Raw genomic sequence first — 12,615 nt, forward strand, 5'->3', positions numbered from 1 at the left:
CTTACCACCATGAGGTCATCCTTTACATCTTTCCAGTCCTTCCTTTTATACCATACAGGTCATAATTTAGCACACGTTCTCTAGGCTCCCACAGCAGAGTGTGTGTGCCCATTTTATAGACTTCATATCATTGTGCTACATTTGTTTCCTCCTTGACTTCAGGTGCTTGAGAGCAGAAACCTCACTGGGGTATCCTCAGCCCCTAGCAACCATGCTTTATGTCTAACATACAACTTATGTTCATCAAATGTTTGTAATATTAATTGATGTAAGATTGTTGCCTAAGATTCTTATTGGAAGAACATTATAATGTATAATCTCTGAATTATATTCCATGGACAATATAAAAATAATATAGGAAATATGTAATGATACCTTGAAAAAGAGAGACAATGTTTGGTTTCTATAGATAAAAGCAATAAGGAATCTATTTTGAGAAATAATTCTCAGTTAAAGCCAACAGCCAGGGTTATCACTTTATAGCCCTCTAATTGAGAACAGGCTAAATCACAAACTCTTTTATTATGCTAGCTTCAATTTAAGAAGGTTGACTTTAACCAGTCAACCATTAATGCCTTTGATGGGAACTTTTTGGCACAGATGAGGTTTTCTACAAAGAAAGGTAAAAAAAAAATAATAATAAAATAAATTTAAAAATCCGGCCTTATCTCTTCTGTGCTGATAATGATTTTTCTTGTTAAATTCAGAATGGTTGCAGAGTAACTGGATGTGTTTGCTAATTTAATTTAAGTTAAACCACTTATCTGTCCCATCATTATCATAATAGAGTTTCCCCTTAGCTCTGTAGAAATTGAACTAAATGGAGGTGGCGGTAGGTGTTTTTAGGTGGCAACAGAGACAATAAATTGCAAGGAAGCTGAAAATTACACATGCTGATTAAATTACATTTTCTTTAAAAAAACATCAGTAGAAAAACATTTCAATTTGGCACCTGTTTCTTAGAAAGGGCAGCACAAAAAGGAGAATTAGCATCTCCAGAAGTTAAAAGAAAAAAAATTAAGGTGCAAAACAGAGCTGGGTGGGAATGGATTGATTCTTTCAGGGAATTCTTGAGCTGACTGGGAGTACTGTCTAACCTGAGCCTAAAGCTGATGACTCTACATAGCTATAAAAGTTCAAGTCTAGGTAGGAAGGAATTAGAGGAATATATTTTGAACTACTTAGTCTTTTGAAAAACAATCTTTAAGACCCAATAAGAATGTGTTTTTGTCTCTCTCTCTCCAGATCCCTTTGGTTTTTCACATCAGGAGGCTCCATCTGCTGCCAAAGCTTAATCTCTCTTGAGCACTGTCTTGGGAAGGGTTGCTGGATTCTATGACCTGCTTCCTGTAACAAGCAACACTTTCGAGAGACAAGGCCACTTCAGAAGGAAGCTGAATAAGGAGTGCCTAGGTTACACTATTACTGGAGCATAGGTAGGTTGCCTTCATTAAAATAATTTATTCTGCCCGGCTGGGCGTGGCTCAGTGGTTGAGCATCAACCTAGGATCCAGGAGATGGGGGTTCGATTCCTAGTCTGGACACATGCCTGTGTTGCGGGCTCCATCCCTTCGGGGGAGTGCAGGAGGCAGCCGATCAATGACTCTCGCATCATTGATGTTTCTCTCTCTCCCTCTCCCTTCCTCTCTCTGAAATCAGTAAAGATATATTAAAATAATAATAATAATAATAATTTCTTCTTTCTGGGCTTGATTCTTGGCAAAGTTCTTAATTCCTTAGCTCTGGGGGGAAATGCAAATAATCTCTGAGAGAAAACGTCCTTAGCATTTTCCTTATTTAAGTCACCCAAAGTCAAAATAATAGTTGTGGAAGGTAGAGTGAAGAAAGATAAGTGGGCTTGGGAACATGAAGATCTCACTGTGAGAGCAGGAGACAGGCAGGCATAAGCACTGACACAGGGACACCTGAGAGGTGACACAGGATGGTGGGCGTCTCCTGGCCAGTCGCAGGCAGAGTGCTCGTAAGAACCAGATGGCTGAAGAGCAGTGATGGGTCAAACAGCGGTAGAGGGGCTCAGACACCAAAAACAAGGCAAGGTGGCCAGGGCGCCAGGGCCAAGCAGAGGAAATAAAGGGTAGGGATAAGGGAATCTAGCCTTTACTGAATCCACATAACCTGCTGCACGTGCTTTTCTCGTTTCATCTTCCCCATAACTCAGTGCGGCGTAAATATTATGACACATCGGTTTTATATAAGGAAACCATGTTTCAAAAAGATCAAGTAAATTTCTCAAAGTCAAAGGCTAATAAGATTCAGAACGAGCATTCAAACCTTGAAAAGTATTTCACTTCTAAGCCAAGTGATTTCTGTTTTAAAGTTCTCTGAAGTAATTGGGATATATATTTCCAAGTGGGAAAAGCCCATGATGGGGCATAGCCCATCTCAGGCCTACAGGTACAAATGGGTACATCTCACTAAAGGAAAATAATGGATTCAAGGTAGATTCATCAGTTACACCTCAGTGTGAATAAATGATACATCAGGTCATTAGATCCAATGCTGGCTGGAGAGCAAACGATGACATTGATCAAGCGACATGGAGGAGATGTGAACACACACACGCACGCAGGAACTAATGAAGTAAGCTGCTCCCTTTTTCCAAAAAGGGATTGGAATATTAGGAATAGCCTTATTCCCAGTGTGGGTACAGATGTGTACATATATATGTACACACACACATATACATATATATGTATATAATGCAAAGCTATGCATAATACACTTAATAAAATAAATTAGGGACACTTTTAGAATAAAAATGTGTTCTAGGACTTCTGGAAGAGCAATCTTATAAAGAACTTTGCTTAGTGTTAATCAATAGCTAGTTGAAGCCCAAATAGACAGTGGTAGGACCTGGGAGGGTCCAGGCGGAGGGACCCTTAGTTGCTCTCCTATTGGCTAAGAACCACCACTCACGTTGCATCATAAGTGAGTGTGATGTTAGCTGCTTTCTTCACTAAATAAACCCCAGGAGGGTCTGTACTTAGTTAGACACACAGCCTTCTTCAGCCTGGAGATGCTGGCCTATCATCATCTTTGCATTACTTTTCCCTCTGGACAACTTCTGTCTAGTGTGCAACCATAAAAGTGTTTTATTACTAATTTATTACTAATTTATTATCCTGAGTAAAAATTGCAGCGGATACACTGAAAATAATAGCACCACTTAGAAAGTTTTTCACAAAATTTTATATTCAAAACAATTTCTTTTAATTTCTATTTAAGTTATAATAAAAGCTATTATACTTTTCTTTAGCATTCTAATTTCTATGCTCTTGCTAATTAGACTATTCCCATTAAGTGAATATGCTTTTAATTGACAATAAATTTACCTCAAGGTACAAATAGTTATCCCCAAATGACTTTATCCCCAAATTTCTATTTTTTCCCCTATGAAACATATTTTAATATGTTTACTTTGATTTTTGCTTCTAGCCCACTCATACCCCACACTAAAACTTTGGGCTGTTGTATGAATGAGAATCTATTTTTACCTCAATTTACTTTTATACCTTAATGATTTGTATAGGCTCAGCACAAAACCAGGGTACCTTGGCTACCTCCCTGGCCCTTATGTCTTATACCCAAACCTCATGCCACTTCATTTTTGTGGCCCTGTTAACCAAGTCATTCTTTCCTGAGGTGGTTTCATAGGGTTATGACAAAAGAAATTTAAGCCTGAAGAGGCTGGCGGTGCCCATAGACATTCTGTAAAAAATTTCTTATGAGTGGGTTTTTGGGATTTTGATTTCCAAGCATAATGGAGTAATTGGTAATATACTTGCTCTTGCACCATAAGCAACTAGAAAACTCATAAAAAATATGAGATAACTATCTTTGGAAACTGGAGAACAAACTGAACAGAACACTGATTCATGAGAGAAGGGAAGCAAACGATGTAAGAACAATCACTACATTCTGTTCGGAAGGATTTTTCACACAACGGTTTAGGGAGGGAGAGCCCCCCCAAAATGGCAAGCTTGCTGCATGGAGGGTGAGAGCAGGCTCAGGTCGGGGCAACGGCGGCACTGCGCACAGTGGCGCGTCAGAGGCGAGGTACAGAGGGAAGGGGCCCCAGTGAGTACACGTGGGCTCAGCTGCTGAACACTAATCTGTGGTTACCTACAGGAGAGCTCCACGAGGCAGGTGCCTTTCAAGGGCATTATTCCCAAAAGAGCTTTACCCCATTTGAATGATTTATTAGACTTGACGAAAACTAAACATAAATAAAAACCTTAGGTAGTTATTTATTTTCTACAGACCTTCATCTATTAAAAGGAGCTGAAGTGTAGGCGAGAGTAGAGGGTCTGTCTCTGTAGCTCATACCATTTGGACAAAATGGAGACCTAACACAATTATTAAATGCTTACATATTTATGACAAATGTGACATGAATTATGAGAGAGCTATTGAAGACAGGGTTTTGAGCAACCACTTATCTTTTCTTTTAAAATGTAAAGCACAAACTTTGAAAGAACTAGAAATACTTTATTTGGTGGAATCATACAAACAGATGAGATTTTAGTTTGTATTTTTCAAGTGCTATCATCATTGTAACTTTAAGCAGATAAGCCATAACAATTATTATTAACAATTAATCCTAATTGATTTGTCTAAACTCTAATTACAATGTTATCATATTTTACTTTTTATCAAGTAGTTTTCATAACGAAAGTGAATGAAACAATAATATAATGTAGAAAAGCACTCAGAGGAAAGCATCCAAAAGTATTATTTTAGAAATTAATTTTGATATATTTATATTAAGATATTTTGTCAGTGTCTGTAGTATATCTGTGTATAAGGTTGGTTGTCTTGAAATCCCTATTTTACACATTGGAAAACAAGCATAGTGTGTTTAGTAAATTTTCCAAGGCCATACATTGTGTCAAGATAATACTGGTAATCGAATTTATCTCTGATATTTTTCTTACACAGATCAGTTTCTAACACAGTGCTCTAGAAAGACTAAATGCTCAATAAATAGTCACTGGATATAAGAATTAATGAATAAATAATTTTGTTCTATAAAATTAAAAAACAAAAACTATTATATTGCTCTCTATTTCCTTTACTCACTAAATTGGATAAGCTGGAGGAGCAGTTGAGCAATAAACTCCATCCTGTAATATTACAAATTTCCATTGCTACATAAAAGGGCTTTTCGAGATGGTACCATCTGGTCAATCCTGACAGTACACATTTCCAGGCCCCCCGTAAGGAGTGTCATTAATCTTGGTTCATTGTAATGTTAGCTTTTGTGGTGTGAGTTAGGTCCACCAGCATGTGGCGAAGACCAAATTCTCTCACAAAAGTCAGTGAAAGTCCATTATTAATAATGAACATGTTACTGATGCCCCAGCCTAGTGATATTTTAGTAAGACAGTGTTTTAAATCTCAGAATTAAAGAACTTAGTTAGTTGTAGTCCTTGAAAATAAATCACTTGGCTAGTATCAGCTCTGGCTACCTTGCCATAAGTTAAGTATAATCCTAGAAAAAAATAACTCAATTTGTTTCCTGAGTTAATTTGCCATAAGTTGAGTTGCAACTGTAAACATGAAAAGATCACAGTAGCATGACTTTTAGAGTTACTAGAAAAAATGTGATAAAGAACGTAAGTGTTTATATCACTCGGAGACAAAAGATGGCAAAACCACAATAGTCATTCCCAGTGATGCGTCGTCAAGTAAGTTAAAGATTGTCATTCATTTCATTGGCTTTAATAACCAATTACCTACAAAACAAGTAAGACATCTCATGATGCACTTATGTTTAAAATGTATTCCTTCAACTTTGATGACAATCATATTTTTCCTTTTTGAGAAAGAAAAGTTATTTAACTCCACAGAAGGATCCCATTAAAGTATAATGAAAATACTTTTGCATCTGTCACTGAAATTTAGTGATTGATCTAAATTTCATCCAGGTGATATTTTTATTAGGGCACCGTCCGGAGAAATCTGAAAATTCTACGTCTCATTTGCTTGTATTTTACACAAATGATTCACCAGACCTGCCTAATTAGATGGTATATTTCCACTAGAGTGAATGTCATAATTACAATTCAAGATAAATCTTAGAGATAAGATTTATCAAATATTTCTATTCCTTCTTGTCATGTCTGAAGTTCAGAGTATGTTGAGCTCTAAAAGAGCATCACAAGAAACTTATAGCACTCTTTGGTGCAACTGTAACCCAGTCTTAGAGCGTAGCCACAACTAAAATAGAAATAGATATAAATAAAATTAAACTATTAAACACCAACTTATTGGTAAATTGAGTTTAGATACCTACATGATACAAAAGAGTAGCTTTTACATAGGTTCCTGTATTCTTAAAACTTAAAGCGTAGTCTGTGTTTTCATTTAAAAATACCTATCCAACTGAAGTCACGGGTTTCATTTTGTAATTGTGTCAATTACATTTAAGAAAACTATTATTAAGCAAACATTAAATTAATTTGTGAACAATCCTACAGTGACTGGAAATGGAAAAATATAAGCACCCACACTAGCAACAGATACAAATAGCAGAGTCTTGAGCCCCAGATCTTTCAGCATGTCTGCTATTATTCAATCCCTTTACTCACGTTTTCCCCCCACATCAGGCAGAATAGTAAATTATTTTCAAAGAAATTCCCCAAATTCCTTTATTTCGCGTGTCTGACCAGTGTGGACAAATGGAAGATCCTGTCCTCAGAGTCTCAAAGCATTTCTAATGATGGCACATGTGTCTATTGTCCTTGTTGCTTCTGTCCTGGAGAACCTGACGGGCCAGAGCTGTCCCCAGGGCGCTGTGCGGGAGTGACAGGAAACTGAAATCCATAGCCGTTGTAACCATTCAAGTACACACACTGAAAGAAACTGATGGGGCCTAGGGAATGGAACAGGGTAATCAGTCAAAACAGGCAGAAGGAAGGTGAAGGCCGGCAAGGCCGGATATTACAATGCAGCTGACGTGGCTCCTAGAGCCAGGTAGCCTTGGCGATGGCTGGAGGCTTACCCAAGCTTTGTGTCTTGGATTCCTCATGTGTAAAACTGAGACATCAACAAAAACCTCATAGAAATGTGGAAATTAATAAGTAAACACACATGAAGCACTTGAAATACTTCCTGGCACATAATAAGCCCTTACTAAATGATAATACAAATGGCCTAGCATAAAGTCAAAGTGCTTTCTTTATAGAAAGCTACTGATGTGCACAGCATTCAGAAAAACTGTTACGTAGGTTTCAAAACACAAGTTTATCAATATGCAAGGTAACCAACTTCTTCTTGTTTTTGTAATGTTTTAATAATACCACGGAGCGCCTATGGTTCCTAAATTGCTGAGGTTTTCCACTGGCCCTCACTCCGGGGCCAGTGCTCTCTTGAGATGCTGTGGGAATCACTGAAGCAGTGCCTGCAGGTAGCAGCTCTGCCGTCAGAGCAGAAAGCAACACAGGGACGGAGAGAAGCCGCGACACAGGGGGCGCAAGCAGGAGCTCCGGGCCCCGGGGCGGCTTGTCCAGCCTCTCCCCACAATCCCGCACACCTACCGACCCGTCGGTGCTCCCCCTGCCCGCTCGCATTGTCACCGCGCAGACTTTTTGCAGGTGGCCAGGAAAGAGAACGGCAACCGAAGCTATTAGTATGGGGAATATGAGGCAGCTGGCTAAGGGAAGGAAGTCAAGGGTGAAGAAAAGCCTGGGTTCAAAGAGGCTGAGGGAAGCAGCAAGGTATGATTCAAGAGATTAATATTCAGGGATTGGTGTCAACTGACTTCAGTCCTTCGGTTTTCAATGATGAAAATAGTTTGGAGAAATCTTGGAAGGAAAAAAAAGTTACTTTCCTTTCCACTTCATCTCATGCAGAATTATTTTCTACTTTGTTCTAGTACCAAACATGCAGGAACACAACTCGCGCCAGCCCCCCAGCCCCGAGGTTGCGGCAGCTTGGGGGATAGACAGGCTGCCAGGGGGGATGGCAAAGAAAGCCAGGCCGTGTTCAGGGGGAACGAGAGCACCACTGCTAAAAGCAGGAGAGTCCAGCAAAGGCACCCACCTTCCGGCTGAACCTTGTCAGAGGCAGGTTCTGTTCTGACACATGTATTTAATTGGTGTTGAATAGGTTACTAATGAAAACATCACTATAGCTGCAGGTTTTAGAGCTTATGTAAAAGGCGCATGAACATCTGACTATAGGACTACTTCACAGTAAGTTGAAAATAGGAACTGTTGTTTTGCTACAGTAAGTCTGCCAATGCAATTAAAATATGTAATATCTTTTTATAAAAATATTGATGTATTTATTTTTCATTAAACTTTTTAATTTGAGACCATTGTAAAGTCACATACAATTTATAAGAAATAATGCAGAGGGACCCCATGTGTCCTTCACCCAGTCTCCCTGAATGGTAACATCTTTGCAAAATTATAGCGTCATACCTCAACCAGGAAACTGACACTGATACCATCCACCTATCTTATTGAATTATGCTTTAATATTTATTTATAAGAGATTTTAAGTGTTTATGTGATATTGCCACAAATTGTTACCAGTAGGTTAAGAACTGGGAAAGTGTTGCTGTATAAATCAGAAACATGCCCAGACTGACTTTATGGATTTTGCAACAACATCTAAACATATTGGTAAGATTGCTTCTTTCCTTATATTTCTCACATTCTGATAATTTGAGACGTTATAATGAGTATCTCTAACACCTAAACATAGCTTGGGACACAGTAGGCTCTTAATATTCATTCAATGAATCACATTCTAATACAGAGTAGGAGGCATTTACTAATGCAGAGGGCATTTTTATAATCACCTGCAGAAATATATTTAAGAAGCATTGCAGAACCCAGAGAACAGACATCATTTCTTCAGATAAATGCCTATTCTTTACTTTAAAAGCATTATGTAAAACGAACTCATTATACCTATTTTTAAAATTGCTTCTTTTATTCTGTCCATCAACAATTTTAATGCATATGTGAATCCAAAACTGGTATTCAGATGGTATTGCTTTACCATCTGAAGAAAAATGTCTCATTTGGAAGTAGCAGAACAAGGATCTTAGACACTGAATTTTGTAGCTGCACATGCATATTGATCGCATTCTAGAATCAACGATCTCCAAAATTGAATATTAAGAGCCTACTATATATGTAGATAAATAAAAAAGAACTTTTAACCAATGACCTATACCTACATGTTTTCCTTTTTGATATGAGAAAGTTCAGCGTATCACTTCGGCTGTCTTTTTTATAAAGCAGACAGTAACGCATCTAAGCACAGGCTCAGCTGAAGTGCTCAGGAGCAGAGCTGTGGAGAATGGTTGGAGATAAATGCCACTTCAGCCATTCCTTTGCCATTCCTCCAAATACGTGCCTCTTGCCTGACACAAAAAGTGATGAATTTATCTTTGAAACATAAGTGATCTATTTCAATGTTATACTTTATGTCTGTGCTAAAAATCTTTTTATTCTGATACTGGTCTTCAGAGAGTTCAGTTTCAACTTATTGTATATGTAATATCTTTAGCATAGATTCACTTAACAATTTTAATCTAATTATAAACTTACTTTTCTGCTTCTTTGTGGAAGACACATCTTCAGCTTCTTCCACTGGATACAAAAATATGAAAGTAAATAACTTTTACATTCACAATTGTTATACAACAAATATGAAAGGAACTAAAAATGTCTAAACAGGTGCACAGAATGAAAGAAACAGGAACTCCTTGGCCTCCTTATAATATACTCCAGGTTCTTATTCTGTTCAGTCTTTCACTACAAAATTTAACAGGTAAGAGCCAGTGAGAGAAGAGGAGCCAATAAAAGAAAAGAATGTAGCCTGCTCCTGGCAACTGTTCAAATAGGAAACTTCCTGATGTGTTGGATGTTGGTGGGCGAGGGCCGGCAGACACACATTCCACTCTTAAAAGAGAAATTTGGTGCTGTTATAATATGGTAAGAGTCCAATCTGGCTACAAGATGACCACTGTAGTCAAAATAACTCTAAATTAGAGAAGGCCATAAGCCTTTAGTGACCATCCTCGCCATGAAAGAATAGCAGTAGACAGGCATCCTGGATCCTTTCCTTTTCTTACCTGATACAAGGACTTTTTTGCTGTTGTGATAAGCACTATGTGCTTTTCTAGTGATGGGTAATTTGAAGCTATTCATTTGAACCCCTCTCTCCAGGTTAGGAGACCTTCTCTATAGATGGGCTTTGGTGGGTAGGGTTTCTGTAAAACCCTGCGGTATTAAAATGTTAAGATGTGAGTATATGTGTATGTGTGTGTGTTTTATCAAATGGTAGGTTTTAGATTTTATCAAATTCTAAACAAGTTCAAGAACCTCCCTTCTCAAAGTGTGATGCATATACCAGTAGTTTCATCATTATTTGGGAAATTGATATAAATATAGTTCCTAGACAGCAACTCAGGCTTATTTCATTTTAAGAAGATTGTCAGGTGATTCATGTATAAGATAGTTTGAGAAGCAATGGTTTAGAAATCAAAAATAATATATTGAGTCATTGCTCTTTATAATTCATTTAAAAAATCTAAAAATGTATCTTAAGACAAGTATAATTCATTTTTCAGAAGACTCAGGTACCCAATTCCATGTGTCTTTTCGCAAAGCACCATTTTCTACACTGCTAATTAATTCTGGGCACTGCCACAGAACTTACATTTTCATGGCAAGAACAACTCTTAGGCAAACTCTTATTGTCCACAGGCAAGTTTAGCAGTAGAATAGAAAATATCTGTTATGTAACAAGTCAGACTAGGATGCCATGAAACCCTTCAGGAAAAAAATGCCTCAAATTAGTTGAAACCCCTGCAATAAAGAAGAAATTTAGTCCTGGGAAGACTTGTTCAAAATTGTACATCTAGTGGTACTAGATTTTTATGAGGTTTGAGGCCTGCCTTCTTTCCTTCCTTCCTTTCTCCCTTCTTCCCTCCCTCTTTCCTTCCTTCCTTTTTTTCTTTATGCTATTGCTGCAAGTATAGGCAAGTTATCTTATTTTTTCTTAATGAAAATATGTTAAGCTCATATCTGAACATTTATCTGCTCCTCCTGCTGTCAACTAACATCCCCCTAATCCTTGATGATATGATAATTTTGAAATATTGCTCTTGTAAGCAGATTGGCCAATAAATGCATCTAATAGTTACTTGTAAATAAACCAGTGTCCAACTAGTAACTTCAATATATGAAGACACACACACACACACACACACATAATGAAAAAAGCTGTTTGTATAAAAACACATCTACCATATAAACATTGCTTAGGAAAAGGTAAGGACTAGGCCAAGAATAGCTAAATAAAACAGGCAGTTGAAATATTATGGTCTTGAGAAAAAAATTCGTAAGTGAACTTATGATAATAAACTCACCTTCAGCTTTCTTTGAAGCTGGAACATCTTCAAAATCTTCTAGAGTAAAAAATAAAAATAAAAAAAATTCATTTTCCATATTTCCCAAATTGAAAGTATTGTATTTATTGGGTTTCAAGAGTCACAGGATCTTTTAACTTATAAAGTGGGCATCTAGTGTCTCCACAAATAAGAACCTCCAGAGAAATAAGGCAAATTCTCTGACTTAAGAAAGCATGGGGAGGAAACAAATGCCATGATGCCAGGACTGTGGTCAGCAGGCAGCAAAGGCTGGCTAAAGCAAGGAGGGCCTGCAGTGACCCTCCCCAAGGTGCCCTCCCTCCTCTGACTCCTAAATCTTTTTTTTTAACCATCACTTTAGGAATTTAGAGAATTTGAGGTAAGTGATTCTCATACACAATGTAGGCCAAGAGGAAAATATCCATCCACATATTTTATTTACATGACTTTTGATAATTGTAAAGGCAATGAAAAAGCATTAAATGTTGAAATACAGCTTAAATATATAAACAATGACTCATAAGATGCATTATTTATATTGCTTGTTTTTTGTGTATTCTACTTAAAAGTACATAGTAGAATAATGTGGAAATAATTTTGTTAGAGATAATTCTTGCACAATATAATTATATGATCTTTAAAATTTCATATCAACCTTTAGCACTAGTAATGATCTGAAAGAGGGTCAGTTTTGTATTATTTATTCATGTTTTGCATACCAGCAGTTCATGAATAAATAGAAAAGGGGTAAAACAGGTCAGTATGCAAATTTCCTCAAACAGGAAAGAAAGGTGACCTTTCTAGTTTAACAATCAAAGTAAAAATTACCTTCAAGTTTTCCTGTAATTTGTTCATTTAAGAAATATTACTTTTCAGCTATAATGATTACAATGAGCTCTCTTTCTGTGCCATGTATTCTTTTAGGTATTTTACATATGTTTTCACTTAAGCCTCACAATAGACCTATAAAATAGGTAGAATAATATTCATTTTACAAGAGAACATTGAGGTTAAGGTAATTTAAAAAAAATTTCCCTTTAAACAACACATTTGAAAAAGTGCTAGAAGATAGAAAGTTAATTTTTCTCAGCGTCTGGACCCTTGTGATTTTAACTAAACTAGTCTATCTCTACATGCAAAGCACTGCTACATGCTCTGAAAGAACCAACAAGAAACATAATACTACCTGGAAGCAACTGGCA

General features: G+C 37.1%; 1 protein-coding gene across 1 annotated transcript in view; it reads right to left on the reverse strand.

Annotated features, from left to right (window-relative positions):
- Positions 1-4,508: 4,508 nt before the first annotated feature.
- The window catches only part of TRDN (triadin), a 254,454-nt gene continuing 246,347 nt past the window's right edge, over positions 4,509-12,615 (reverse strand). The window contains exons 34-36 of the mRNA XM_087817589.1: positions 11,414-11,452; positions 9,588-9,629; positions 4,509-6,895 (exon numbers count right to left, since the gene is read on the reverse strand). Coding sequence (XP_087673715.1) covers positions 6,756-6,895; positions 9,588-9,629; positions 11,414-11,452 — 221 coding nt within the window. The 3' untranslated portion in view covers positions 4,509-6,755. The remainder of the gene's footprint in view (positions 6,896-9,587; positions 9,630-11,413; positions 11,453-12,615) is intronic.

The sequence above is a fragment of the Miniopterus natalensis genome, chromosome 5 (assembly GCF_054644295.1).
Source record: "Miniopterus natalensis isolate mMinNat1 chromosome 5, mMinNat1.hap1, whole genome shotgun sequence".
Classification (NCBI taxonomy): Eukaryota; Metazoa; Chordata; class Mammalia; order Chiroptera; family Miniopteridae; genus Miniopterus; species Miniopterus natalensis.